Source organism: Aspergillus ambiguus, assembly GCF_047715705.1.
Source record: "Aspergillus ambiguus strain CBS 117.58 unplaced genomic scaffold BDV59scaffold_7, whole genome shotgun sequence".
Classification (NCBI taxonomy): Eukaryota; Fungi; Ascomycota; class Eurotiomycetes; order Eurotiales; family Aspergillaceae; genus Aspergillus; species Aspergillus ambiguus.
The window spans coordinates 1-26,919 of record NW_027395520.1 but is presented as its reverse complement, the minus strand read 5'-3'; the positions used below and the strand labels follow the sequence as shown (position 1 = coordinate 26,919).

General features: G+C 48.1%; 9 protein-coding genes across 9 annotated transcripts; 7 read left to right on the top strand and 2 right to left on the bottom strand.

The window, feature by feature from the left end:
- Positions 1 to 292: 292 nt before the first annotated feature.
- Positions 293 to 3,354, top strand: BDV59DRAFT_211612 (uncharacterized protein; the record flags this gene model as incomplete). The annotated part of the gene is made up of 2 exons (XM_073695843.1): positions 293 to 332; positions 398 to 3,354. 2 exons carry the CDS (start codon positions 293 to 295, stop codon positions 3,352 to 3,354), a joined length of 2,997 nt encoding a protein of 998 aa, XP_073550020.1.
- A 42-nt stretch (positions 3,355 to 3,396) lies between these two features.
- On the bottom strand, positions 3,397 to 5,689 carry BDV59DRAFT_173551 (Zn(II)2Cys6 transcription factor). Its single transcript, XM_073688923.1, has 4 exons — positions 4,225 to 5,689; positions 4,096 to 4,175; positions 3,768 to 3,827; positions 3,397 to 3,712 (listed from the first exon to the last, which is right to left on the bottom strand). The coding sequence occupies exons 1-4, from the start codon at positions 5,604 to 5,606 to the stop codon at positions 3,453 to 3,455; spliced, it is 1,782 nt and encodes a 593-aa protein (XP_073550019.1). The 5' UTR covers positions 5,607 to 5,689; the 3' UTR covers positions 3,397 to 3,452.
- Positions 5,690 to 7,776: 2,087 nt separating this feature from the next.
- Positions 7,777 to 8,876, top strand: BDV59DRAFT_173550 (uncharacterized protein). Its single transcript, XM_073688922.1, has one exon. The coding sequence runs from the start codon at positions 7,831 to 7,833 to the stop codon at positions 8,557 to 8,559; it is 729 nt and encodes a 242-aa protein (XP_073550018.1). The 5' UTR covers positions 7,777 to 7,830; the 3' UTR covers positions 8,560 to 8,876.
- A 521-nt stretch (positions 8,877 to 9,397) lies between these two features.
- BDV59DRAFT_173549 (copper homeostasis protein CutC) lies at positions 9,398 to 10,433 on the top strand. The gene is made up of 2 exons (XM_073688921.1): positions 9,398 to 9,582; positions 9,655 to 10,433. Exons 1-2 carry the CDS (start codon positions 9,482 to 9,484, stop codon positions 10,319 to 10,321), a joined length of 768 nt encoding a protein of 255 aa, XP_073550017.1. The 5' UTR covers positions 9,398 to 9,481; the 3' UTR covers positions 10,322 to 10,433.
- Positions 10,434 to 15,149: 4,716 nt separating this feature from the next.
- Positions 15,150 to 17,094, top strand: BDV59DRAFT_152089 (CFEM domain-containing protein). Its single transcript, XM_073687370.1, has 8 exons — positions 15,150 to 15,386; positions 15,435 to 15,576; positions 15,628 to 15,812; positions 15,859 to 15,895; positions 15,943 to 16,013; positions 16,064 to 16,446; positions 16,499 to 16,566; positions 16,620 to 17,094. Exons 1-8 carry the CDS (start codon positions 15,285 to 15,287, stop codon positions 16,928 to 16,930), a joined length of 1,299 nt encoding a protein of 432 aa, XP_073550016.1. The 5' UTR covers positions 15,150 to 15,284; the 3' UTR covers positions 16,931 to 17,094.
- A 1,949-nt stretch (positions 17,095 to 19,043) lies between these two features.
- BDV59DRAFT_191782 (uncharacterized protein) lies at positions 19,044 to 20,192 on the top strand (the record flags this gene model as incomplete). The annotated part of the gene is made up of 5 exons (XM_073691945.1): positions 19,044 to 19,137; positions 19,211 to 19,612; positions 19,670 to 19,767; positions 19,823 to 19,898; positions 19,930 to 20,192. The coding sequence occupies 5 exons, from the start codon at positions 19,044 to 19,046 to the stop codon at positions 20,190 to 20,192; spliced, it is 933 nt and encodes a 310-aa protein (XP_073550015.1).
- A 528-nt stretch (positions 20,193 to 20,720) lies between these two features.
- Positions 20,721 to 22,521, bottom strand: BDV59DRAFT_211611 (acyl--CoA ligase; the record flags this gene model as incomplete). The annotated part of the gene is made up of 4 exons (XM_073695842.1): positions 20,721 to 21,347; positions 21,384 to 21,697; positions 21,729 to 22,367; positions 22,422 to 22,521. The coding sequence occupies 4 exons, from the start codon at positions 22,519 to 22,521 to the stop codon at positions 20,721 to 20,723; spliced, it is 1,680 nt and encodes a 559-aa protein (XP_073550014.1).
- A 654-nt stretch (positions 22,522 to 23,175) lies between these two features.
- Positions 23,176 to 24,394, top strand: BDV59DRAFT_211609 (NAD(P)H-dependent flavin oxidoreductase; the record flags this gene model as incomplete). Its single annotated transcript, XM_073695841.1, has 4 exons — positions 23,176 to 23,270; positions 23,322 to 23,404; positions 23,468 to 24,196; positions 24,251 to 24,394. The coding sequence occupies exons 1-4, from the start codon at positions 23,228 to 23,230 to the stop codon at positions 24,392 to 24,394; spliced, it is 999 nt and encodes a 332-aa protein (XP_073550013.1). The 5' UTR covers positions 23,176 to 23,227.
- A 1,278-nt stretch (positions 24,395 to 25,672) lies between these two features.
- BDV59DRAFT_173540 (uncharacterized protein) lies at positions 25,673 to 26,573 on the top strand. Its single transcript, XM_073688920.1, has 3 exons — positions 25,673 to 25,970; positions 26,023 to 26,068; positions 26,173 to 26,573. Exon 1 carries the CDS (start codon positions 25,764 to 25,766, stop codon positions 25,965 to 25,967), a length of 204 nt encoding a protein of 67 aa, XP_073550012.1. The 5' UTR covers positions 25,673 to 25,763; the 3' UTR covers positions 25,968 to 25,970; positions 26,023 to 26,068; positions 26,173 to 26,573.
- Positions 26,574 to 26,919: the final 346 nt, after the last annotated feature.

Below are 26,919 nucleotides of genomic sequence, written 5' to 3'. Positions count from 1 at the left end.
GAAAAAGCGCCGACAATCATCAAGAAGGTGATATAAAGCATCAGTTCCATTGGCCTCGGTTGCCGACCGTGAGGGGAATGGAAAATGAGGAGTCTCTAAGGTTGCCCGATCAGCCATTGATCGGTAGATTTCATCGGCCAACTCCAATGACCCCGCAAGACCTGATAAGTAGGGGAGGGGAAAGGGGCAATCTCCAATGGATGTGAATAATAAATCCACGGTTTTTGAGTTAAGCAGCTAACTTCGTACGCTCCTCCGTGCAAATTTCTACATAATAGACATTACCATCATCATGGGCAGTTTCCGTTACCGCGTGGGAGTTGATGTCGGAGGTAAGTGAACAATGACTTGAATGTCAGAATCATTCCCTTTCCTGCTGACGTTGTTCAATCTACAGGCACGAATACTGATGCGGTCCTCATCTCCCTTGATCCGGTCTCTATCGTCGCCTCCCATAAGGCTCCCACGACGCCTGATGTTACAACAGGCATCACTAATGCCGTGCGAGCGGTTATCAGCGCATCCCAGGCATCCCTATCTGCTATCGGTTGCGTAATAATTGGTACCACACACTTTGTCAATGCTGTTGTGCAGCGCTCGGCATCTCTGCGCCGTGTCGCCGTCGTGCGTCTTTGTGGCGGGCCGGACGAAGGTTTTGGGCGAGGAATACCCCCCTTCGTCGACTTTCCGAGAGATCTTCGGGTATGTGTCGAAGCTACACGCCATTTCTTCTGTCACGGAGGGTATCAAATAACCGGGGAGGAAATTACTTGCCTGGATGAACAGGAGATTCGCCGTGTCGCCGCGGAATTAGTCCAGGATGGCATCCTTAACGTGGTTATCTCCGGCATGTACGCACCACTTAATGCAGCTCAGGAGAACCTGACAAGAGACATCTTGTCCAATGAAATGGTCGATATTGGTGGGCCAAACTTCAGGCCACGAATCACGATGTCTAACGAGGTGGCTGGTCTAGGGTTTCTGGCGAGAGAGAATGCAGCAATCCTGAATGCCACCCTGCGACCATTGGCGGCTCAGACGATATATGGCTTCCAAAGGGCAATGGAGGAGATTTTTGACCAAAATCCCTGCGTCTTGTACCTCACCCAAAACGATGGTAGTGTTTTGAGTGCAACGGAAGCAGTTGATTTACCCATTCGGACTTTCAACTCGGGGCCCACGAACTCAGTCCGAGGTGGGGATCTGCTGTGGAAGGCTGCGGCCATGGCAGAAGGACAGAAGCCTCATGGCCGAACTGATCCTCTGGTTGTTATCGATATTGGAGGTACCACTTCCGATAGTGGTTTGCTACTTCCGAATGGTCTACCCCAGATGAGCTCTGTTATGAGCGTTGTCGGTGGAGTGCGGACCAACTTTGCCCTCCCAGCAGTTGAGAGTATTGCTTTAGGTGGGGGTAGTATCGTCCGAGGAAGGGGCGACGAATTGTCCATAGGTCCAGATAGTGTCGGACTGGAGCTTTTGGAGAAGGCCCGACTTTTCGGAGGCGACCAATTGACAGCGACCGATATTGTCGCTGCCTCGGCATTACGGAATCCAAAAGAACAAAATCCGCTGCATGGCATGGGGAGTCCAGCCCTGTTATGTGATATACCGTCCGGCACCGTTGATATGGCTCAGCATATTATGCGCCGCAATATCGAGAACCTCATTGATCGGACAAAAATCCAGAAGGATGATGTGGATGTGCTCATTGTTGGTGGTGGCGCTCCAATTATCAAGACAGATCGCCCAATGACTGGCGTCCGCACGATCCGTACGGTCAAAGGTGGGGAGGTTGCAAACGCAGTCGGTGCAGCAATGTCCCGAGTCTCAGGCATTATAGACACCATGGTTGATACATCCAACCGAACTCTGAAAAATGCTCAGAGTATGGTCACTCTTCTCGCCAAGGAAAAGGCCATCAGCAATGGCGCGAAACCGGATAGTGTTCAAATTGCCGAGATCACTATGTTACCTATCCAGTATGTCGAAGCGAAAGCTCGCATTATTGTGCGGGCAGTTGGAGAATTAGATATCGTGCCACAGCAGGGAGCTGCCCTAAAACTCGACGAGCTTCTGTGTGCCGAGGATGAACTGGAGAGAGGAGAAAAACAGGCGCTCACAAAGCCAGAAGCCACCGTTCCTGGAGAGGAAACAGTCGATATCCAGATGTATCGACCGAATGTTGACCATGGTGAATGGATTATTACTCCCACAGATGTCGATTTCATTGCTCGAGGGTGCAAAATCCTTGGCTGTGGTGGCGGGGGCGATCCCTACCAGGAATATCTAAAAGTTCGAACCATTCTTCAGCGCGAACCAGGCAGTGTGCGTGTTGTCTCTCCTGATTACCTCCCAGCTGATGCCTTGGTAGGCTGGACAGGTTGTATGGGTAGTCCTGAAGTGAGTATGGAGCGTTTAGAGAACAATGAGTGTTTAAAAGCGCACGAGGAGCTGATCCGAGTTACGGGAACCCCGCCTGTGTCGGGATTCCTAGCTCTTGAGATTGGGGGTGGAAATGGCCTTGTGAATCTCGGTGTCGGTTCTTACTTTGGAGTACCCACAGTAGATGCCGATTATATGGGACGAGCCTATCCCACCACATGGCAGATCACTGCCAACGTTTATGGATCGGCCAGAGGCGAGGCCCTGGTTCCATTAACCATCGCCTCCGGTGATGGGTCTTTTATTACAATGACACGCTCCAGGACAGATAGACTGGTGGATAAAAGCTTACGTGCAAGTTGTGTGGAAATGGGGTGTCGTGCGGGGAGCGCTGGTCCACCCAAAACCTCCAAGTCAGTCAAAGACCAGGCAGTGTTGAATACGATATCTCTGGCCTGGTGGATAGGGCGAGCCATTACACTTGAAAAGGACATCACCGATAAAGCAAAGCGAGTCATTAATGAGGTTGGCGGTCCCGAAAGCGCTGCGATTCTCGGAGAAGGAAAGATTACGTGCGTTGAACGAATCTTGAAAACCGGTCATACTTATGGTGTGGTGGAGATCGAGGGGTTCCTCGAAGACGGCACTAAGGCTACTTTTAAAGTCCCCTTCAAGAATGAAAACGCCTACGTGGAGGCAGTGTGCCCAGATGGGGAGTCCAAAATCCTGGCATCAGTGCCAGACTTAATCGCTGTCCTGGATGCGGAAACTGGAGCAGGATTGGGAACTCCCGAATATAAATATGGCCTTAAGGTGATTATTATTGCGATTGCAGCATCTCCAAGATGGACGGATACTACCAGAGGTATGGAACTGGGGGGTCCTAGATCTATGGGATTCAATGATGTGATCTACAAACCTATCGGAAGATATCACAAGCCGAGGAGTGTTATTGAAGCGTTTTCTTGACGGATCATGGAAGTGAAAGGTTGGATATAAATATATGTATATAAAATCATGTGGACTGCTTGGATATACCGGTTTGGCATTCTTAGTCCTAATTATAGTCATTCTGGCCCCTGCAAAGATGGTCCTATCCCACCTCTCATAGTGTTGGCTGCTTGTGTAAAGAACGAGTCCATCCTCAGGGCAACGGGTCGTAGGAGAGATAAGGAGGCATCGTCATTTGCCCATCCACGTAGACGTTGCAAGGCTTCATGGAAACTCTCCAAAAGCTGAAAGGATGTGCGGACTTGGTTTGGGCTTGGTGCTAGAAGAAAGAGGTAGATCAGAAAGTTCCCACAAAGTGTAAGCTGAGAACGTGCATCTAACGGACACAAGTTAGTGCGGCAGAACCAAACAGTGCAAAGTATATATCTTACGACCACCCCAGAAGGCATGCAAACAGTGATTTGTAATCTGATTCATGAATGTAGTAAACCCTGACCCAAAGTCATCAATCGCATGATCAAAGTAGCGAGACAGAGTTGAATTAGGGTCCGATTTAGCCGACCTAGTGGCAGGGCTCATTAAAGCACGGAAAAGGAGGGCTTGTGCTGCAAAAAAAGCCAACCTCAAAGGTGCTAGCGTTATTTAGCAGATAGTTTCCATAGCAAAATTATCCTATCATACCGTTGTTCTTAACTGCAGACGGTCCCTCCCGGTTGTACCCTGTGGCCACACAATGAGGAATTATCGAGGAGAACGTACCAAGCTTATCCTTTATCTGCAGCAGCTGCCTTTCCCGTAACACAGTATCCCTCATGGATGTTTCATAGCAAACATCTAAGCTTTGCACTCCATTAGCAACATACCAGGATAGCTGGAAAAGCAACTCACTAGCTGTGTTCAATGAGCTCATGTAGAATCTGACTCAACTTTATCATTTCAAGAAATCGGGCGCTTGTGGAAATCTCGAAGTTACGGCTTGATTCATCCACAAGATGATGAAACTCCACCGGGACATCTTCATCAAACTTGAGATCACTGAACTCTGGGGCAGTGGTGGTAAACGAGGACGTATAGATATGTGGAGGGTTGCCGTGGCATATTGACGACCAGATATCGGTGGCAAATGTAGCCCACCAAAGTTTTCTGCGTAGTTGCTTCTCCCAGGTTCCAATATGCCAGTGTGTTGGCTCCCGATGGAGCCCGATCATCTGGGCACAGGCAACGGCGTGTGCAGAAAACACCCACATTCTGGGAGTTTCGATTGTGGCATTGTCAGCAGGCCGCTCATATAGCAGTAGAAGACAGGCTTGTAACTTCCAGAGGTCAGGAGCATGGAACTCCCGCTGTAGGGATGACTGTGATTCCTCGAATAAAAGATGCAAGTCGAACGGCAAGGGCCCAGAGACACTGGAATCCTGCTTCCAAAACATGGCGCCCAGGCCATACACGGCACCACGGAGCGATGCTGGTAACCGGAGTTTGTCCGTGGCATACGTCTGTAAGAAGCGAGCCTTGCTGACTACACAGTAGACGGGGTGAACATATTGGAAGAAGAGACGAACAAGAGCGGGTCCATAGGGCTGCACCCAGTTTTCAATTCTCCGTGACGCCTCTTCCTTCGCTAAGTTATCTGCGTGCTGGAACTCGTCGTGTAGCAAATTGAAATGGACTGGTGGTATAGTTTCCTCGGACCCACGCCCTTTAACTTGGATAATATCTGCACTGACTCCATCCGACTCGTTTATAATAGCCGCACGGAAAGAAGCCAAGAGATCCGTGTCTTGCTCACCAGCTAGGCCCATGCTATGAGCCGTTCGCTTCTCAACGTCTTCCAGGGTGTGTGATAGATTCCCGTGAGTGATGTTACTGATGTTATTTGGCGTCTGCAGCCGTCCGAGAGGTGACGTGTCAGTGGGTGGCCACGCTATTGAATCAGGTTGATAACCGGATTGACCCTCTACTAAAGCAGGATCATCTGCTGGCGACGCAGATGGGAGTGATGTGGACAGCGATAAGCTATCCCCATCACGCTCCAACCTGGAGTCGAACACGCCTCCGCGCGGCCGCCGGGACGTTCCACCGGGTATACCATCCGTTGAAAGACACAGCAACCCTCTAGATCGACAGAATCGGCAAGGTGGCATTTTTTCAATGATACAAGCCGTTTTTCGTTGACGACAAGTATCACAGGGGCGGTTTTTCCGACTTCTCCACTGTCGTGCTCCGAACTTCGTGCGGATTTGGAATGATCGTCTTTTAGGTGCATCCATGACAAGCGAACTTTGCTATCAGTATTTTTTATTGGTCTTTGCTCGTATTGACGATTATGAAGTCGTTTGTGAGAAGAACGTGCTGAGATTTCAGCCACGATAACCGACCCTAGGGCGCTAAACGAGGAGGGGTCGCCGCTAATATCGCATCGGGAGTAGTCTTGTTGCTCAGTTCCGGTTCATAAGGCAACCAGTAAGAGCTCGGAAATGTCGCGGTCATGGTATAAAACCACTTTTATGGTCAAGCGCAACGCTTAATTGTAGCCTATCGTATCCCCAAGAGCCGAGGGAGTTCTTGGTATCGGAGCAGTGGATTTTAGCCTAGCAACTATCCTCCGGAAGTGGCACACTGAATTCGTACCAAAAGGGGATTTCAATGGCTCAATGGTGTCATATGGCGAGGGAATAGACCCTTCTTGTCAATTAGAACGAATGCCACACGACACTGCGCGGCCATATATTGTTCAACACCCCGTCAGAGTTGAGGGACTGCTAATATTCGGCTTGCCTTACTCTTCGGTACATCACGTGATGAACCCCTTCTACTCATGGTGCTCTGTAGATAGTCGTGGGAATTAGTTTATTCTCAGGCCTATATCCCCAGGTTGTCAGGAGTCGGCGGGAATCCCCTACAATCTTGGGGGGCGGGGGTCCCGGAGTTGGTGGGGACACTATCTTCTATGCGGAATCCATCCGCCGACTCCGTCCACGCCAAAATCGATAGGAAATATATTTCTACCAACTCTTCAGATATGAATTACTGGGAAAAGAGAATTATATAACTCCGATACTATTTCTATTCCATTTTCTAGGCTTTACTATTGCATTTTCCCACGGAGACTCCGACTACATTTAGACGGTCGGAAGAGGCCATCACTGCCTATACAAGCTCCGGCCGCGAATAACACGAGGGTCGCACACTTCTCCCGCTGCTAAACCCGATTCGCCCGTTCTTGGTATCAAATACTGCCGGAACAACCCCCCGTATTGCTCCCATCACTTCCCGTACCGTCCCAATCGTCCCCATACTACCCATCACTTCCCCCGTACTTACCGCCACTTCCCACCGCTGGTATTTAATGCCATTCGCCGTATTATTCACAACACACACAAAGCTTCTTATCAACCAGAATTAACTTGTAAACTACTGCTCTCGCTCAACTTCCCATGTAAAATAGCGGTCAAGTTCAGCTACGACATCTCGCAGGAATAGGGTTGTCAACCCGCACCGCAAATCCGCGCGGATTCTCTAGCCCGCACCGCAGCGGTGCGGTGCGGGCTAGAGAATCTATCATCCGCATAGATTGCAGGTTCTAATAGTAGGATCCGCGCGGTTTACGGGTAACCGAGCGGGTTAAAAAATACATAAAAATACATAAAATTCACTAATTTTACATAAAATTCATATATTTCATTATTCTTATGAATCTATAGATTTTTATGTAAAATTAATGAATTTTATGTATTTTTATGCATTTTTTAACCCGCGCGGTTACCCGCAGTAAATCTATGCGGGTTGTGGTGCGGTGCAGATTATATTTTTAAGAATCCGCAACCCGCGCGGATTGTTTTTTGACCCTGCGGGTTGTACCCGACCCGCACCGAGTGCACCTAAATATGGTCACTTTATCGATAGCTTTAGAAGAATTTAAGTCTCTACTGCAGTCCAGAAGATGGTGGGAATTACAGATAGAACTGACGGCCACATTCTCCATACTTCTGTACCGCTAGAGTCAAGTCAAAATACGGCCATACGTCTGACAATACCTGCCATGGAGGATCTCTCCTGCAGCACTCAATTTCATTCTCCTCGCAGAGAGACTATTGCTATATTTAGTGACTTGGCAACGTTCCAGAAGAATAATCGCTGATGAGCCTGATGGGCGCTGCAGGTCGATAATAAACTCTCAAACGGGCGAACAAAACGGCTAGAATCGGATACGAGATATTAAGATCTCTATCCTTCGTATTGGGCGTAGATCGTCATTTCCCCGGACGTACAACTGCCGTTGTAAGCTTCGTGCTAAAAAGTACGCATGTTCTATTATTGTCACTTTGTCGCGATTCGGGCCGTGCGCGGCCAGTCCTTACTGCTCTGGGACAGTACCCATCCTTAGAGTATAAGGTAGAACTGCGCCACGCTCTTGGTTCTCGTATGACTATACATGATCGTCAATCTAACTGTCTCCAAAACAACAAATATAGAGTATGTCTGTCATGATAAATGCTGGTTTCCTGCGCCGTACGTCGACTTTATCATATCACTTTAAGCGTCAAAAGTATTAGAAAGAAGATCAATATGAAGAGATTCATTTCTTATTCCCTCGCGCTCTTTACCGCCTGCGCAGCAGCCATCCCCAGTCGTGGCCAGAGCGGCCTCTTCGGCCGCGCCGCGGCAACAAACAGCACCATCTGCACCAACCCACGCCCCAACTCCTGCACGTTCTACTCAAGCTGCCTTGAGGGACAATTCCACTGCGGTTCTGACGGTTACCCCATCGGCTATGGTCTGCACTACTGCAAAGCCTTTACGGACACGACGTCAGAGCTGTCTACTGATGGCCAGGCATGGGTTACCAAGACGATGCTGTGCCTTCAGCGCGCACTGGTTCCGTATGGCACAGGGACCAAGTCGACAACCTGTAGCGGTCTAAAGGAGTATGCGTTCGGAACGCACCCCGGCTGCTACGTCGACAGCGGTGTCTGTGCACTGCCCCCGACCGATTGGGCCATAATCGTTGACACGGTCAGCCTGCCGGAGCTCTTTGGAAGCTGGGACGCGCTTAAGGCGACTTTTCAGACGGCGGGCGGTTGCACCGAGTTTTACGCGTGGTTAATTCAACAAGGGATCGTGAAAGTCGCAGAACAGACTGGAGAGGCCATCGAAGATGCTATGGATACTGTTAGAGATGCAGGGGAATCTGCTTGGGACTGGGCCACTTCGTGGTTTTGATGATCGAGGGAAGAAGAAAAAGGGTGTGAAGTGAGGTTGAGTGGAATTCCATGTGACATTTAAGAGATAACTGTGCTTGTGCTTCTAGAATTCTGTGTGTATAGCATTGTATTCAGAAATTGAAACGCTGTTAAAGTTGCCTCCGGTCGACTGAATTTAATAGCAGAAGTCGCAGGGATTTGAGAAGGTGACCTCTTGTTATATGAGAATAACAGAGTCAGAAAGATGAAAAAAGTCTCCATGTTGGTGAGTAAGATTATGTGATAACACATTAAATCGACGGGAAGGCGAGTCTACAGGGTCCCAGTTGAACGTGGTTCAACCCAATAACGTATTCGGTAAGGGAATGGGCCGTGTAAACGAGTGGGCCGCCTCCGTATTCCATACTAATCAGTCACTTTTTGAGTTCTCATATCTCAACCATCATTAGCTATACTATAACAGTGAATATATAGAAGCTATATATAAACCTTAGAACATATCTTTTTACTTTATATCTCTGCCAACTGCTTTGGTAGCTTAAAATACTAGTATTAGACAAATTACTAAAAATTACAATGTAATATATATTATCTCTATATATACGGACTGCTATCCTATAAGACTTGAATACTAACATTAAATGTATTTCAATATGTTATTCGATAAATATAAAGCATTTTAGATAAGTTATGGCCGAGATATAAGAGCTCAAAAAGTGACTGATTAGTATGGAATACGGAGGCGGCCCACTCGTTTACACGGCCCATTCGGTTACCGAATACGTTACGTTATGACTTTGGCTGACTAAATTGGCGTGGAGGTCGCCTAAGAGTGTGTATCCCCGCTTTCAACGACTGCCTGTCATCATCAAATTCGGCTATTGTTTATCAACTCAGCCAAAACCATTGCTTAAACTACTTTTTATAGGGATGCAGCAAGTATGAGTGCCTCAAAGGTCTCTAAAAGACCACTTCTGGAAATCGCTTGCTTCAATCCTAAATCCGCTGTGATTGCTGCAGCTGTCGGTGCTGATCGTATCGAGTAGGTTTTCGTTGTTTCGCGATAGTTTAGTTTACATTATGCCATCATGCATAATGACTCACCATCCCTTAGATTATGCAAAGACAATTCTTCGGGCGGTCTCACTCCCGAGTCCTCGACACTGGCAAGCCTGAAGTCACAAACCAACATCCCGGTGTATGTGATGATTCGGCCGAATTCCCACAGCTTTTGCTATGATACTGCCGACTTTGAGAGGATGAAAAGGGACATTAGCACGCTGAAGGCGCTCGGAGCGGATGGTTTCGTGTTCGGCATCTTACACGATACATCGGAGAATTCTGGCGACCCAAGCTGGTCGTTGATCGATGTAGCCCGGAATACGGAGCTGGTCCAACGAGCTGAGGGTCGGCCTTGTACCTTTCATCGTGCCTTTGATCTGATCCCTGAAACGCAGTGGGACGCAGCTCTGAGTGATATCAGAGATTGTGGCTTCACGTCCATCTTGACTAGTGGGGGCCCTTCTGGAACGAGCGCACTGGAATGCATCGACAAGTTAGTCACTCTGGTGGGGTGGATGAACCGCCAGGGGGAGCTGGATATGAGGAATTGTTGTCGTGCTCCCGATATCATTGTCGGCGGAGGAGTGCGGTCATCCAATATTGGCTTGCTACGGGATCATATTCAGGCTGGAGTCTTTCACTCGGCCGCCTTGGTGGGTGGAGGCACACTTGTTTCAGCGGATGAAGTGCGCAAAATGTCTGCATCTTTAAAAATTTGACGCGTTCGAGTTGTATATATACATTTTCTTGGTATGCCGTCTCCGCCCTTCCCCTAGTTCCTAGACCGGGAGCCGCGGACTGGCCTGGTTCCTCGTGTTCCCGTGTGCCACGGGGTGCATGTCCCGAAAATGGAGTAGCAGTAGGGAGTTGAACGCCCCTTAGAGACCTGGCCGTTTATGGGCTATTGATTTGTTTTGGCGGGCAGTTAATAGCCAGTCATTGTAGCAAATACCTCGTTGCGACCAGCGCCAGTCCCACAAATAACAATAATTTTTACATTACTTCCGAGGCCCAATATTATCCCTCACGATGACACACGGTACTTATGCATCGTGCTTCGTGATGAGACGCTTTGCGCCAGATGCACGGAGTTCTGAGCTTCAAAATCGCCCTGCTGGTGACTGCCGCCTCTGAAGAACGAGCCATCTGCATCTCCCAGCGTCATCACCTGGAACCTATAAGCCCGGATATGGTCCAGCGCAGTCTTGAAATCGTCCAATATCACTGTATCACATAGGCATTTGAGGATAAACGAGAGCTTCCAGAACGGCTGAATGCCGCGGGCAAACCAGCTGTATGGAAAGCACCCAGGACGCTACAGGTTTCGACAATCACGAAGATGATAGAAAGACACATGGATACAAGCATTATTCCGAATCGAGGTGAGACTACCACGAGTTCGACAATGCTGAATCCGTATTCTCGTTTTATGATCCAAAAGAGGCAGGTCGTGGTGAAGATCCACCATGGATCACTGTAGTGAAGTTTCTCGATTGTTAGTGGGAGACAGATATCAAATAATGCTTAGAAAAAACACCGGTCATACCGGAAGAGTGGCTCCATGGGCCTTGTGGTCTTGTATATAGTATTGATATTATTGAAGTAAGTGAAGTTGGCGTAGATTCCCACCACCCAGTACGGCCGTACGAGGATGACAGTCGCAATGTAAGAAATGGATCCTCTGCGCGACAGGAACGGCTTGTTCTTGATCCACGCGATCACGTTGTGGAGGCTCCAGGAGATGCTCAGGCCAATTGCTGTGGATGACAGATACCACCCGTATGCTGGGTCATGCACAAAAATATATGTGCCGTGGGGTATGGCGACGAGCAGCTAACATCCAAATAAGATAGGAATTAGGACTACCAGGCTGACTGGGGGCGTAGTGAAATAAATAAATAAATACCTCTGCCAAAATCAACTTGTGAAGAAGAACATGCATTTTCATATTTGCCAGCGTCACAGCCGCCATTATGAGTAACGAGCCGACCATGAGACCTTGCCCCCATGCTTCCAAGACAAGCCCATCAGGGTCCCTCGGGCGTGAGCACCATTCCTCACGCATTGAAATTATCGGTAGGTGGCGGCTCTGGGAGAAAGAAGGTGCAGAATAATTTGAGGCAGAAGGTAAATTATTGACAACCGAAAGGGATTGGCGACCCTGGACAGGTACAATGGAGGAAGTTATTAATATAGCCGGGCATTCATTTCCCAGGGTTTAAAAACAGCAATGCTTCCTAAGAATAATCTACTCGAACACTGATCTGGGAAGATTAGATTTCAGAAATAATGGCTCAAACCATTCAGCTGGGGAGGGTCATGTTTGTTGTAAACCAAAGTAAAATTGAACCTAGACGTGAAGCGAAGATGAATGATTTGAACGTCGCTGGAAGTGGCGAAGCATACTGATTTAAGCTTTCACTCTGAACCCAGCTACCTCTGGTTATTAAGGAGAAGCTGACGATACTGGAGAGGGATTCACCTTTCCAAGAATTAGCTCTCAGATAATGCCATATAATCCATGGTTGTTTCTTTCATAGTCCAACTTACTCCTTCCTGGTCGCTCTCCGTGGCGCTACTGCACAGCTGTTACTCCTTGGGTTTACGTCCGGGGTCGACTAGAGGCGGATTTCAGGGTAAGGTCTAACTGCGCTCGGAGGACACCTGTGAAAAGGCGTTTCACAAGCTGGTAGAGCGGTCGGTCGATAGAATAAAACCTGATTAGAATCTGGGGCGATCTTTCATGCCTAAGTGTGAGAGGTGCCTCCAAGAACCATAGGTCCGGTAGAGCCTAATTCTAGTCGGGACGCCACCCGCAGGACCCCCAGAAGACCGAAAATATAATCAGGACATTGGTAGTACCAACGATCCGCAATGTGGAGAGGACGGTTAAACTTCAGACTTTATGAGAGGATGCTGGAGTCTGAGACATGCTCATCAGTGCTTCTGTCGGGGACTGCCTGGTATCAACCTGGGGGTGGGACAATGACCGCGCTCAGAGGCTAGACATCTCTTTCTGGGTGTGCATTCCCTGGCCGTATTGATCGTCACGTCTGCTCGGGATTTTATCAGGCGTATTGTCAAGATCTGCTCGGTTCACCCCTCCTAGTTGACAATCTCCACGGAGTATGTTAATCTCGCGTTGCTCGGCTGTCCTCGTTCGTCGCGTTGGTCGCTACCCATGTTGTGGTACCCCTAGTTCTCCATCCGCAAATAAGGTGAATCTTCGGGGTTCAACCCACTACTACCTAGCACATACCTACTCGTGCCTACCGCATCCTTCGAGCCCATTTCTGATAGCAGCTTGATTGCTCCCTTTCCGCCCTGTAACCCCGCAATGGCCTCTTTCCTATCCTCCACACAGTTTCTGTGCTCCACTATCCGGCACAATTCAGACATTATATGACATAGGCTTTCTAAATTCGGGGAATTCTCAGACTGGGTAGCAGATTGCAGCCCACGCAAAGAGATCTAGTCGTTAACAAGGATGGGTTTTGACTAGGACGGGAAATCGAGTGGTAAAAGACGTAGATGTCTGCAGTTACAAACAACGCAGAGCAACGAACCGTAAACAATCCTTTCGGTATTATAGCATTATTGCCCACGTGAACACCTCAGTGGCGAGTGCTGGGCTACTTGCCGTTGTTGATGCAGCTTCAAGCACCTCACCCGGGGTCAACGCACAATACACCCTGCCACCTCCGCGCCACCATGGTTGCCAACGTCGACGATCCGCAAGTCGTCGACGCACAGTCCGTATGAACTGTGTACAAAGCCTCAGATGGGACAAATTTCACATGGGGTTTCGCAGCCCCCTGTCGCTGGTAGGAGAGCCATGCAATGTCTATGGGACGGATATTGACACCTGATCCATCTCAGTCGAATACCAAGCGGTAGACTGACTGACTATTCAAAAATAGGCAGACTTATCTTGATGTATCGAACGTATCTTGGTATTTGATTGACAAGGAAGTGATACCCAGGCCAGAGGCTCCGAAAGGATCTGTTGGGCCTAGCGAGCTTGTTGTCTTGTGATTTAGCGATCTGTCTATCAACTTCGAAGTGATCAGAAAGAATATATAAAAAGACTTGTGACTATAAAATAACGCACAGTTACGCCGGCCTACTTTTCCTTAGCCAGTCTATCTCCTACCCAATCAACGTTGCATATATATATATATATATTCGTTGCCTACCAGACGGACCTAATTCCGTACGAAAAGATATTATAGTCTAGATCTGCAGTCTCTGCCAGCATGCGATTAGTCCTCGACCTCCAGAGGGTTGTCAACGGAATTTTTATTAGACTCATTCTCCCGCGGCTACCGCAGCCCTACGAAAAATAGTCTACGAGATGTTCGTTTAGTTGGACCCGGCTAAAGAGTAAGACAAACTAGGAATTGAATATAATCTAATAAGGAGTAAATTCCGAACATGACGCAATATACTTAATGGAGCCTAATTTATTGGTACACTGGCGTTCGTTCGACTACGAACTTTCGAAAAGTGGTTTAGTGTGCCTGGACGAGACTTTGAAGTTAAAGTCATAGTGTGATCCTTCAGCCTTTAACAAGCCCGATCCCCTACATTCTACCTAAGTTTAAATACCTGATTAACTAACCTATCGGAGTTTAATATGCTTTCATAATCATTTTCACCTGAGCTCCACCAATGTCTATTCCATGTACAGAAATGCTACCTCTGTGCTAAAATTAGAAAGTATGATTTTAATTACTTATTACGTAATTGATACTCCCTTTCAGACTTTTATCAGGTGCTATGAACAGGAAACAGAGTTGGCAACGTTTTTTATATTCTGATGCGATTTCTACTAGCTACAGCTCAGTCATGGATGGATATTAATAGCGGCCCCTGATCAATGGCGAAACCGGTATTGGCTATCCCGGCATGTTGGTCGAAATTATTAACGGCTCGTGTTGGTGGAGCGAGTGGACCTGGCCAAGAGCTGAGAACCCAGCGGTAGCCACAATCTCATGTATTTTGGATGCCACAGCCTCAAATATTCGAGTGACGGGCGTCAACTTGACGGACCTTTATTTTTGTTTCTGGCGAATTATGGTGATCTTCGGATAACTGAAGACACGAAGAGAAATATAACTAATTAATGATCTGCCCGAGCCAGATTAGGATTCCTGTAGCACGAGATCAATCCACCTGTCCAGATCTTAGCTAATTGAGTTCTCGGCGGATCAGACCTCCTGAATTAAGCCGCTTGAGGTCTGCCCAGCCTTGCCTGTCCGCCATAGAGAGTCTAGCAACGACACCTAACCCTGGGCTAGCGGCGAAACGAAATTAACATATTATAAAAGCGGGTACCTTGTCACCACGGATCCGCCCGTTCCAACCACTAGCCCCAATCGGAACGAATGGACCTTCCAGCCGTGGCACTAAACGGCGATCACAGTATGCAACTGGCATTAGTTGTCTGGGCTGCTGGGTGCTCAATTCTGCTGAAGGATAGGAAGTTCACCGAGTGGACAGGCTCTGTAGTGGGCCAGGAAATTGCGAAAAATCTACACCTGCCTGAGACATGCTCTGCCTTTCCCCATATTTGACAGCCGCCCCAGCTTCGGAATCTGTTGTGGACGCAAGAATGGGCTGATTCCGAGTTCCGTCACTTCAGTCCGCTGCATCGTCACCATTGGCCCGCCCTGTCTTGAGATGTTGCTCCAGCGGGTTGTGCTGTTGGGTATCCTGGGGTTGGTCGTGGGTGTTGTCGGTTCCAATTCCGATTCCACAGATCCAGATTTGCCTCGCTGTGCCGTAGGTCATCCTTTACAGGCTATAGTTTGGCCGTGCTAATTGAGATAGGCGATTTGTCAAAAGCAGACACTGGCGGAAAATTCAACCTTGTGCACTTCCACAGTTACGTCGTGCCTATGTGCCGACAATGACTTTCAGACGACCATCACGAATTGCGTGACGGCTAGCTGCACGGGGAGAGAAGCTTTGGGTATGCCTTCTTTATTTTGCCACATCCCAATCCCTTTCTGATTGAGTCCAGTGGCGAAACGTGCAAATTCGCGTCAGTGCAATCTGCCGTACCACAAAGGCCACCCTGAAGTTGGGGCGGCGACGCTTGTTCCGCTGATTCTGGCGACGCTGCTGTTCTTTATCCGCATGATGGCCAAGGCCATCGGTTTGGGTGGCGGATGGGGAGTGGATGACTACACCATTATTGTAGCTGAAGTGAGTTATCGTTACACGTCCAACAGGCTTCAGCTAATCATCCTAGATCCTGGCGATCGTCCTGTTCGCTCTGAATGCCTCCAGTAAGACTATTGCTTTATCACATTAAGGTGTTATATTGACAGTCCAGTGATCCACTACGGCTTTGGCAGCAACATGTGGGACATCGTCCCAATGGAAAACATCACGGCTCTCTACAAGGTGGGTCAATGTCCCGTTCTCCCCGTACCAAAAGCTAAGAATTATTTGAGCGCTTCTATGGATTCGTCATTCTGTACAAAGCGCAAATCTCTCTGTCCAAAATCTCCGTGTGTCTCTTCCTACTCCGCATCTTCCAGTCCCGCCTCTTCCGCTTCACGACATACACTATTATTGGCCTGAACGTAGCCATTGCTGTGACCTGGATCCTGACCGACTCGCTGCGCTGCATGCCTCCGCGGCTTGCATGGACAGGCTGGGCGGGGGAGGAGCCGGGCACGTGCATCGACTTTATGACGGCGACGTTTGCCAACGCGTTCGTCAACATCGGTGTTGACACAGTCATGGTGCTGATGCCTGTTTATGAGATTCTGAAGCTGAACCTGAGTGCCCGGAAGAAGGCCGGGGTCGGTATTATGTTTGCCATGGGTCTTGTGTACGTCTATTTTTCACTGCTTGGCCTGAATTCCTGCTGATGAAGATGTCAGTCTCACGGTCGTCGCTATCCTCCGGGTTGTGGTATTTTGGTTCAACCGCTGGGGGAGTAATCCCACCGGTACATCTTCGTCCTCTATCCCATCAGTCCCAACCACTAGCTAATGGAAGCAGTCCAACTCCAACCGATCGTCCACTGGTCCGTCATCGAGGTCCAGATCGCCGTCCTCTGTGCCTGTCTGCCCACCACGCGCGCAATGTTTGTCCACCTCTTCCCGGGTGTCATCGGTGGCTCGGCCGGGACATCGTACCCACAGCCGACCACGCCCTCCGGACGTGGCATTTTTGCGAACAGTGGGCCTATCGGGGCGCAGAAGAGCGGCATTGCCAAAACGGTGGCTTACTCTGTGGATTACGGTGCAAAGCCACAGCGGGGAGATGAGGATAGTTTTGTGCGGTTGGTGGAAATGGACCCGGTTAAATGATGAGTTCAGTTTGGTTACATGGTTACGATGCTGTCATGCATTTTAGGCGTGGAGATGCCGATTTCCCTTGCGGGGTCATTTAATCATTTATGGAGTCCGCTATCCGCGAGTGGGTGGATTTCTTGCTCTAAGGGTTAATACTGGTAAAAAGAAGAGTGTAAGCGTCAAGGAATCGCAAAGAGATAGTAGCATCTTTTAGTGTATTGTACCATTCCTTCCAGGAATAATATCTTTGGTCCTATATATTTATTGGGCATATGTGAAAATTTCGCGGATACTGTAGCTATACGTCATCTACGCAACCAGACGAAGCGAGAGAAGGCGATAGCTAAAGCTTCACACTCCCAGACGATGGTAGAAGCCTAATATCCTCAAATGGCAACCCCAAGAATTCCCACATGAAATGCCATCGGTCACTCCCAAAAAATGGCTCCCCTTTGCCCTCCCCATTCGTCACCCAGAACCAGGGACACCCGAATGCGCCAAGCTCCTTCACCGCATGCTCTGTCACAGCTGAAAGAGCAGCTTTAATTGGCGGCGAACCCGCAGCTGCAATAATATCTTGCACTTCTTCCTCTGAAGCGAAAACCTTAGATAGGGCAGTGGTCAGATGCTTCGGTTTCGATATGTCCACTTGGCCGTTCCACATTGTGTCAAAGCAGGCGTGGAAGGCTGCTTCGAGGGTGGATTGGGAGTAGTTTTTTTTGATATAAGTCAGCGCTCTTTGGGGCTATCCTTTGCTTTAGTGATTTGTATAATACTGTTGGGCCAAAGAAATGAAGATACCAGCAAAGACAATATAGGGAAAAAGGAGGGCACCTCGAAGTCAAATCCGAAGTATTTCTGGGCTCGTTTGCCGTCGAAATTCCCGTAGGCCGCTTTTGCAGGGAGGGTCCATGGCGGTTTATTCCCTTTCCTCTATTAGCTGATATTGATTCCCAGCTAGGTAGAATGGAGAAGGTTCGGGATGGGCTTACCACTTCCCACGTTGATACCACCTAAGAAGACAGGAAAATACCTGTAATGGTATATATACATAAGTATCTATTATAGAACTTATAATAGGGGCATATATACTCAATCTGAACGCCTAGAGTCTCTAGCACGGATGAGTTTTTCTGGAGATAGGAAAAGGCGTAAAAGCTGTAAGGCGAGACTGCCATTGACAGTGTTAGAATTGTTCTGTTAATTAATTTGATGAATACATACCGCAATCAAGATAACACTCAACTCTCTTAGCCATCTTATTTTTTTTTTTTTGCCCTTTCTCGCTTGCCCCACCGGTTAGATTATTTCTAGCTATCAAGGTTTGCCTTGCTTCGTGCTTCATGCTCCGGGCATGGGTTTATTATAGGTTCTTAAGGGTGGTAAGGGTGAGAAGAACCAAGGCTGAAATAACCTCTCTACCGTTATCGCCGACGTCGGGTCGGCTCTGTCTTCGGGGTGTGACCGCACCGCCTCCGCGCAGCATGTCAGTTTTGAAACGAATTTTTTGTCAACAATCAAGATATAGTTCATTAATTCCCTCTAGATTTTGTGAACACAAAGACGCCAGATATCGAATTTTCAATTATAAGCCCGAGCAAGAACATCAAGTAACAACATGATTCACAGTCTTCTAAATTATGTCCTTTCCTTTTCATGGTTCATGTCAAGCAAGCGTCGTATTTACTATACATTAGCGTTAATGAACTAACTGCATGCTACCTGCTTGAATCCTTCAGTCTGGTTCCTCTTTAGCTGGTCATATAGTATATTACTGAGGTCATGATTATCTAGAGCGTTAGCTAAATAATTAGTCTCGCAATATTTCGGTATGGCCGTAACTGTTATCCTAAGATTACTAAGTGAATTCCCCAGGCCTCTCTCACCTTAGGCCTCGGGACCGATCTGATGTCGGTCCCTCGGATGGTTCGGGTTAATGTAGCTAAAGGACTACTTTCCGGCCCAGGCGTGCTGGTTCGTCTATTATTCAAACAAATATTGGATAGAATAATCTCGGCTTTCGGGATAACGTTTGGTTCAGGATCGCCGTACACATACATATATTTGTGTTCATACCCAGAATCAATCTATCCAGACTTCCGTATCGAACAAGGTAACAACATCAAACATGTCACGTCCACAATCTGTTGCCCTGGTCATGGGCGCCTCCCGAGGGATTGGCCGACAAATAGCTATCGATCTAGCCAACAGCGGCTATGCAGGTGCCGCAACCCGCTCCCACTGGCAATTCAAGCTAACAAAACCCAGTTATGCTGGCTGCCTAAACAACCTCAGACGCTAGCAAGGCCATTCCATTCCCGCCAGACCCTAACTCCTCAGCATCAACAATCAATACAGTGGAGCGCGAGATCCGCGAAGCTGGCAGGCAGGCTGCCAGCGTTGCGGTGGATGTGCGCGACGCCACCCAGATCCAGAATGCGGTTGATGAGACTGTGCGGATCTTCGGTAAACTCGATGTCCTGGTGTACAACTCTGGGGCAATTTGGTGGTCATCCGTGCAGAATACCCCTCTGAAGCGGTTTAAGCTTCTGCAACAGATTAACCCCGAGGGACTATATGCAACCGTGCAGGCGACATTGCCGTATTTCGAGAAGAATGAGTGGAACGGACGGATTATCGTGGTTTCGCCACCAATTTATTCGCGATTCTTTAGGGGAAAGACAGCTTATGCTATCGGTGGGTTGATAAGCGTATCAGAGAATGTCACTAGGACTTACATTGATGAGGAAATAGGCAAGGTCGGCATGAGCGTTCTGGTCAAGGGTTTGGCGATGGATTTCATTCGTCAGAATCGAGAGAATATGGCTATTACAGGAATTTGGCCTGCGTCAGTACGTTCCATATTGTGTCTGATTTGGAATGTTTCAAGCTAATTCTATAGTATAGTCTATTGAATCAGCTGCTACCGAATTTAATAAATCAGAGGACAAGTCCTACAAGAAGGACCTCAGAAAGCCTGTAAGTCTGGATTACTACTATACGGGACATACCAGCTGACGTATCACATACAATCTTCTCTGATGCCATTATCGGGATGCTTTGTGCCCCAGCAGCCACTGTAAATGGACTTCTCGACACAGATGAAGATTTCCTCCGTGAGAAGTGCGGCGTGACCGATTTCTCAAAGTACTCTATCGTTCCAGGCTCAACGACTCGCCGTATTATGCCCGCAAAATTCCCGGTGCTGGAGGTTGCGGAGCAGGACGATGAGGGGCAGAGAATGGATAGTGTGAAGACTCGGGCGGGAAAGATTTAACAATTGGCTAGCGCATTCTATTTTGATTCAGAGGATGTTTATGAATAACAGCCACGATCTGTACTAGGTGTTTGAAGGGGGTACGAAAACACAACAAGTTCGCAACAGCCGAGCATCCCAGAAGCAGTATGACATCTAAATTGTAAAGGTCTTAATCGATAGATGGAAACATTTTCACCAGACTCAATGCAAACCATTTTCCGAATCTAGGCTGCACTTTACAGTAACATGCCAAGCCCACAATAAACTCAGAATATTACACAGTCCATAGCGCGTCGCCCATGTCTGGGGCCGGAGAAGCCGAAGACATCCATGGTGCGGCTCCTTGGCTCTGTTTTAGACATAGACTGTCTTTTGATAGGACAACGCATCGCAAGTTTCAGTATATCTACCCCATCAAACAGGGCTTGGACACTCAAATCTGCAGGTGTAACGGCGGTTCAATGGGCGCGGTTTCCGGCGCCCCGCTAACCGGCACAACGTATACCCTAATAATAATAATACCCTAATAATTATATTTATAGACTCTTACAGCCTCGATTGTCCGCGCCACTCGACTTTAGCTTTGTCTTTCAGCGTTCGTCGGAGGATTTTGCCCGCATTACTTTTGGTTATTTGCTCCACCCAGTGAACTCCACCCCGCAGCCACTTATGAGGAGCAAGACGTTTCTTTATGCAGTCCTGCAATTCTTGCGCTGTGACATCTGTTGCAGCTACTCCTGGACTTGGGACAACGTAGGCAAGCGGGAGCTCCGTACCAAGGCTCTGATCGAATACTCCAGTAACTGCAACATCTGCAACATCGGGGTGAGACTGGAGGACACCTTCTAGTTCTGCTGGTGCGACCAGGAATCCCTTGTACTTGATCAGCTCTTTGATCCAATCTGTGATAAAGAGGTAACCATCATCGTCCACGTAGCCGATGTCCCCCATCTTGAAGAAGCCGTCTGGAGAAAAGTGCTCTGGATCGTTGACTGGGCGCCCATAGTAGCCGGTAAAGAGATTTGGTCCTTTTATGAAAAGCTCTCCAGTTTTATTGGGCGGAAGCTCTTTGTCGCCATCGACTTGCACTATCTTGCCGGTCATGCTTGGCATAATGTGCCCCACAGAGCCTAATTTCGGATGAGGATCATTCCAAATCTTAACACCGTTAATCTGGATGGAATTTTTAGAAGGGTAAAAGAGCCGTACCTGAGCGAAGGTGGCCGGGCTGGCTTCCGTTAATCCATAGCTTTGCAGCACCTTGACTTTGAGGCGGCATGCAACAGCATCTATTAACTCATGCGTAAGAGGGGCGGCAGCCGAATGAATGAAGCGTAACGATGTCAAGTCATAAGCAGTAACTACATTCTCTTTGCTGAGAGCCAACAACACCGGGGGAACAACGTTAGCAGTCGTTGCTGTGTATTTTTCAATAGCGGTGCAAAAACGACGTAAATCGAATCCGTTCATGACAACAACAGAGACCCCGTCGTAGATGGGATGGTGAAGGAGTCCAATCAAGCCTAAATATATGAGATACGGCATTTCTCATACCGCTATAGAGTACTGACCGTAGATATGAAAAAAAAGGAAGAAAGCCAACTTGTGTATCCGTTTTCCAGTCAAGCTTCCCTGAGCTTAACAACTGCGATTGAAGGATATTCGCAACAATATTACGACGGGTAAGCCTCACTCCCTTCGGATGAGCGCTGGTCCCTGAAGAGTACATTAAAAAGGCAAAGTCCTCGCTTGGCTTAATCTGCTCCTGGTCTGTCTCCGGGGCTTTTCCTGGCAGTATATCAACGAGGAATCCGGGGAATGCCAAGACCGAGCGGGCAGGAGACTCATCAAGAATAATAACCTTATCTGAGCTGATTTCAGCATGGCCCATGGCCCTTTGTATTGTTGCAAGAAATTGACGAGTGGTGACAACCGCGGAAGACTTGGAATTTTTCAGCTGTCGAGCAAGTTCCTCGGCTGTGTAGGCAAAGTTTGCGGTCGTCACTACTCCTCCAGCCCAATGGCATCCCCAGACCACCGGCGCCACCATTACATGGTTGGGAGAAGATATGGCAAGCACGTCGCCTTTTTTCCACTGCCAACGCTGCCGAAGTGCAATTCCAAACTGCAGGGATAGGCGAGGGATGTCGTCGTACGTAAATTGTTGACCCGTCTGCTCATCATGGAAGACACCTATCGCGCCGTCAGGGCATTTATAATCCAGTAAACATAGTAGAGTATTCTCACCATGATTTGGTGGGTAGGGAAGGTCTGTTCGCTCGAATAGAAAGGACCAAATGCTAATGTCGGGGATGTCAATGTCAGGATATGGAGAGAATATCGGCATCGTCGTAGATTGTAAGCGGGATATACGTTACGGGAGGTGTTTTCGCAGAATAGTCAAGTAATCCGGAGTTATCCTACTTCTTCGTTATTATACACTTTGTTGAGCTGGCCTTGGCCGAGATTCAGTCGGCGCTTTATTTAGTAGACTGAACCGAGGCCTGGGCAGTGCCGCGATCAAACAGAGCATGAGAATCCATATATATGGCGCCGGCTGATCGTCTATGTGTATGTCAGTGTATGCGCCCTAGATTTGCTGTGTCGTGTAATGCGATGATCATGACCGGAGTGAGAGGCGGTTGTAGCCAAGTCGTTCCAGTAAACCGACCCGACGTCGGCCCAATGGAGCTCGGTTCCAGCATCCAGAACGACAAATACTCGGGGTCAAAGCAATGCCGCGTGCATATTATAGTCATTCAGGCTCTATATTCGCCTCACCATCATCGGTTCCGCAATCATTGATTTGTCGTTCTTTTCTCTTCCGAGCTGACAAAACAAGGCCGAGGCCATGTCGGCTCATCGAGGATGTCAATGATTACTTAGCCTCGGCTGATGGCCACTTTAATTCTCGTTTGTCCAATCTTCTGGTTCCATTCTTCTCGTGGTTTCTTTTCAGTATCGGTATCCCGACATTGCCTCTGTCTATTTTTTATTAGGTCTTACAACCGTTGAAGTGCGCCGACCCCTATTAGAATTTTTTATGTTACAAGATGCCATTCAACACAGTTTTGACTCACAAGTTAGGCATACGCGGTATGCGACCAGTAGGTGACTTTTCTTCCTGAAAATACTGACCAGGTATAGTGCCTGTAGTCCAGGGTGGCATGCAGTGGGTGGGGTACGCCGAAATGGCCTCAGCTGTCAGCAATGCAGGTGGCTTAGGACTCGTATGCATCCCCTACCTTGCGACATCTAAATGCGATGATGTGCTAACTAACATCTACTGTGAGATCACTGCACTTGCCCTACCCACCCCCGAGGACCTACGCAAGGAAATCAGACGATGTCGCGAGATGACGAAGTGCCCTTTCGGCGTGAATCTGACTCTACTTCCTGCCATGATACCTCCTGACTATGGTGCATATGCCCAGGTCATTATCGATGAGGGTATTAAGGTCGTGGAGACTGCCGGTAATAGCCCAGGCCCCGTAATCAAGCAACTAAAGACAGCCGGCATTATTGTTCTCCATAAGTGCACCACCATCCGCCATGCTAAGGCTGCTGTTAAGATGGGCGTTGACTTTCTGTCTATGGACGGGTTCGAGTGTGCGGGCCACGTCGGCGAGCATGATCTTACCAACTTCATCCTACTTAGCCGTGCGCGCCAAGAACTTGGTATACCGTTCATTGCCTCTGGCGGGTTTGCTGATGGCCAGGGTTTGGCTGCTGCATTGGCTCTCGGTGCCGAGGGTATTAATATGGGTACCCGATTTATGTGCACCGTTGAGGCTCCTATCCATCAAAAGATTAAGGAAGCTATTGTCAACGCGCAGGAGACCGATACTGCCCTCCTACTTCGTCGGTGGAAAAACACTTCTCGGATGTTCGCGAATAAGGTTACCAAGAAGGCGCTTCAGGTTGAGAAGGAGAGCACCACTGGTGACTTTACTGAGGTTGGGCCGTATGTTAGCGGCAAGCGTGGCCGTCAGGTCTTCTTGAACGGCGACCCAGATTACGGCGTAAGTGGTTTCTTCCATTCAAGCTATAACATCTGCAATTTCTGACAGCTCTAGGTATGGACTGCCGGCCAGGTCATTGGTCTGATTCATGACATCCCTACCTGCGACATGCTGCTCAAACGAATTGAGGAGGAGGCCTTAGAGGCTATGAAACGGACCCAGTCTCTTTACAGAAATGCCACTAGCAGCAATCTGTGACCTGCCATGGCCCATGGCGTGGGGCCGCTTAGTCATTCTCCAAATCATTTAGAACCACTCAAACAGGAGTGTAGCGTGTAGGACAAGATTGACCATTATATCAGCCTTTCTCGATCTACGACCTTTTTTCACCTTCGTGTAGCCCTGTAGACAATCGTTATATTGCTCTTGGATCAATTTACCAGTTATTGCCACCCGACAGTTCTGTCCACTGCAGGCTAATGCTTGTAGTAAAGAAAATACAGTTCTCTTTCGACTCTTTTGGGTGAGGAGCAGACTGATGGGTTGCCACCACATACCTATCCCATAAGTAGAGCGTCTTTGACTTTTTGAGTTCGATGCGCCAGTATACCAAAATATTGTGCAATTTACTCATCCTCCAAGTGAAACCCAATTGCAAGTAGCAAACTTCTACCCACGCTTTCTTTGAATTCGCCCTTCTGGTTCGCCCTACTCGAAGAAAAGTCTGACCTTGGGCGCTACAATCAGCCTTTCAGTTGACTTGAAGATGTGATCATGAAGCCAATTTAATGAGGTTTAATAGCGCTGTTTACGTTTCAGCTACCGCTACTGTAACCGATTACATATCTTCAGATTCACTAAGTTATAACCTTATTTCCTTAACAAGAGGTGATACTCTACATGGTCCAAATGATCATAAAGGAGCGGGTACCTATTAGATACGCCAAAGACCCGAAAGCATCGAGCCTCTCCAACCTAAAGTGACGGATCATTTCGCGGCGGTCGCTAGATTATTACCACCGATCAACTTCCAAACCATAGCTGTATTGCGTATGATGCCCTCATTATTGGATATGTCCTAATGTCTACACATCGAAGTTTTGCTTACAGTGCAGGAGTTTCTCTTCTCGGGTTTTCTTTTGCCCAAATGCTCTGCTCTCCGAGGCTAGCTCACCAACCACGTATGGAACTCCTCACGTCACTCGAAACTCCAACTTCACCATGATTTGTAAATTGTGGACGAAAATAAATATATCGCTCCCCTAGTACCAACTTAAGATAGTACCTCTGCGTCAATTCAGGACCATCACTCTACTCATGAACGTATTACCCAGACCGGATTGCTAGATTACTGAATCTGCCGCCCGCCACCGCCTGCTGCCTGTGGGAAGTCCAATGCCCCTTGTGGCCTAGCGTGTCCGTTTCGGGCATCGCGCCCCTGTCTCGCCGCTTTTGCGCCCGCCGCCTGCCGCCTGATGCCTGCCGCACGATCTATATAACCCCGTCCACCCTCCCTCGAAAGACGACGCACTTTCTCTTCTACTTTCTCCCCTGCTATCTGGCCGTTCTCCGGTGTACTATCCCTTTCCTAAGATGCCGCGTTATCCGAACACTGTTCCTTTCTGGCATGGCGCCGTCTACATCTCCTCTTTTCTCCTTTTTTCCACTGTCGGGGTCGCCGACAGGTCGACTAATTGGTAACTATTGCTCCGTTAGTATCTTAACTATCCCCGTATTCCTTGTCCGTATATATAATCTCGCGTACGGCGATTGTCGGGCTACTTATATCTGTAGGATTATGGTGAATTACACCCTGTGTTATTTGTATTAATTAGTAAGAATAGATACTCGTTCTTACTTAATCTCGTGCTGATTATAGTATCTAGCATCTTTCCTACTTCTCCTCTATGTATAGAGACTGGGAGTTCCTAGGTAAGGTAGGAATCTTCCGTACTGTCGGATAATCCTTCTCTTTGACATTCTGCCGCAAGTCTGGGAACGTAGCTAACCAGCGTCGTATCCTACGATATCTATAGCCGATTCTTAACCTATAGTTCTCTGTGCATGTTAAGCGTACTCTCTCACCTCAACAGCTTACCAATGGTAAAATTACCGTATACGTCTTTCGGACGCCTTATATCTCTGAGAGGTCTGGAATACGACTTTTAGACGCAGTAGGCTGATATAGTTGGCGAAGAACGCTTTATCTTAATTTCCGGGCAGACCTTCTGGCTAAAGATCAATACGTTAGTCGATACAGGAGTTACCGAAAGAGGGTAAATTCTACTCTAACAGTTCTTCCCCTCGATAATACGATAAAGGCGGCAATTCGCCGACTAACGAAAGTATAAAAGGGCAGTCAAACCCGCGAGAATCGTAGGGTAAGAATATGCTTTTTTATAATATTTCTAATCCCCCTTTACTCTAGTCTCATTCCTATTACTTACCTAATCCTTATACAGTTAACGTAATCAACCACCGAGTCGCGCTTACCACCGAGTCGCGCCCCTTCAACCAAAATTCCTACTTTATGAGGCTTTTCAACCACCAACGCCATTATATTTGACTAAATAAATATATGAAAAGATAGCTATTTACTAGGGCAATTCCGAATCGTATGACCAACTATCCCACAGCTACTGCAGCGTTGCGGAGCTCGCCTACGAGGTACTGGAGTTATTTCACTAGGCTACTTATTAGACTGCATATCAAGCTGCTGAACCCGATTTTGGCCTTCCTGTATAGATAAAAAGGTATCGTCGCCTAGATTAGTATATCGCCTT

Coding starts and splice junctions, on each gene's coding strand:
- BDV59DRAFT_173551 (XM_073688923.1), bottom strand. CDS start 5,606: ATGGATGCACCTAAAAGACGATCATTCCAAATCCGCACGAAGTTCGGA. Junction 4,176..4,224: donor GAGCTCATTGAACACAGCTA/GTGAGTTGCTTT, acceptor TGGAGTGCAAAG/CTTAGATGTTTGCTATGAAA. Junction 3,828..4,095: donor GCAGATAAAGGATAAGCTTG/GTACGTTCTCCT, acceptor ACTTTGGGTCAG/GGTTTACTACATTCATGAAT.
- BDV59DRAFT_173550 (XM_073688922.1), top strand. CDS start 7,831: ATGCTGGTTTCCTGCGCCGTACGTCGACTTTATCATATCACTTTAAGC.
- BDV59DRAFT_173549 (XM_073688921.1), top strand. CDS start 9,482: ATGAGTGCCTCAAAGGTCTCTAAAAGACCACTTCTGGAAATCGCTTGC. Junction 9,583..9,654: donor GTCGGTGCTGATCGTATCGA/GTAGGTTTTCGT, acceptor ACCATCCCTTAG/ATTATGCAAAGACAATTCTT.
- BDV59DRAFT_152089 (XM_073687370.1), top strand. CDS start 15,285: ATGTTGCTCCAGCGGGTTGTGCTGTTGGGTATCCTGGGGTTGGTCGTG. Junction 15,577..15,627: donor CACGGGGAGAGAAGCTTTGG/GTATGCCTTCTT, acceptor GATTGAGTCCAG/TGGCGAAACGTGCAAATTCG. Junction 16,567..16,619: donor CTGGGGGAGTAATCCCACCG/GTACATCTTCGT, acceptor TAATGGAAGCAG/TCCAACTCCAACCGATCGTC.
- BDV59DRAFT_173540 (XM_073688920.1), top strand. CDS start 25,764: ATGGCGCCGTCTACATCTCCTCTTTTCTCCTTTTTTCCACTGTCGGGG.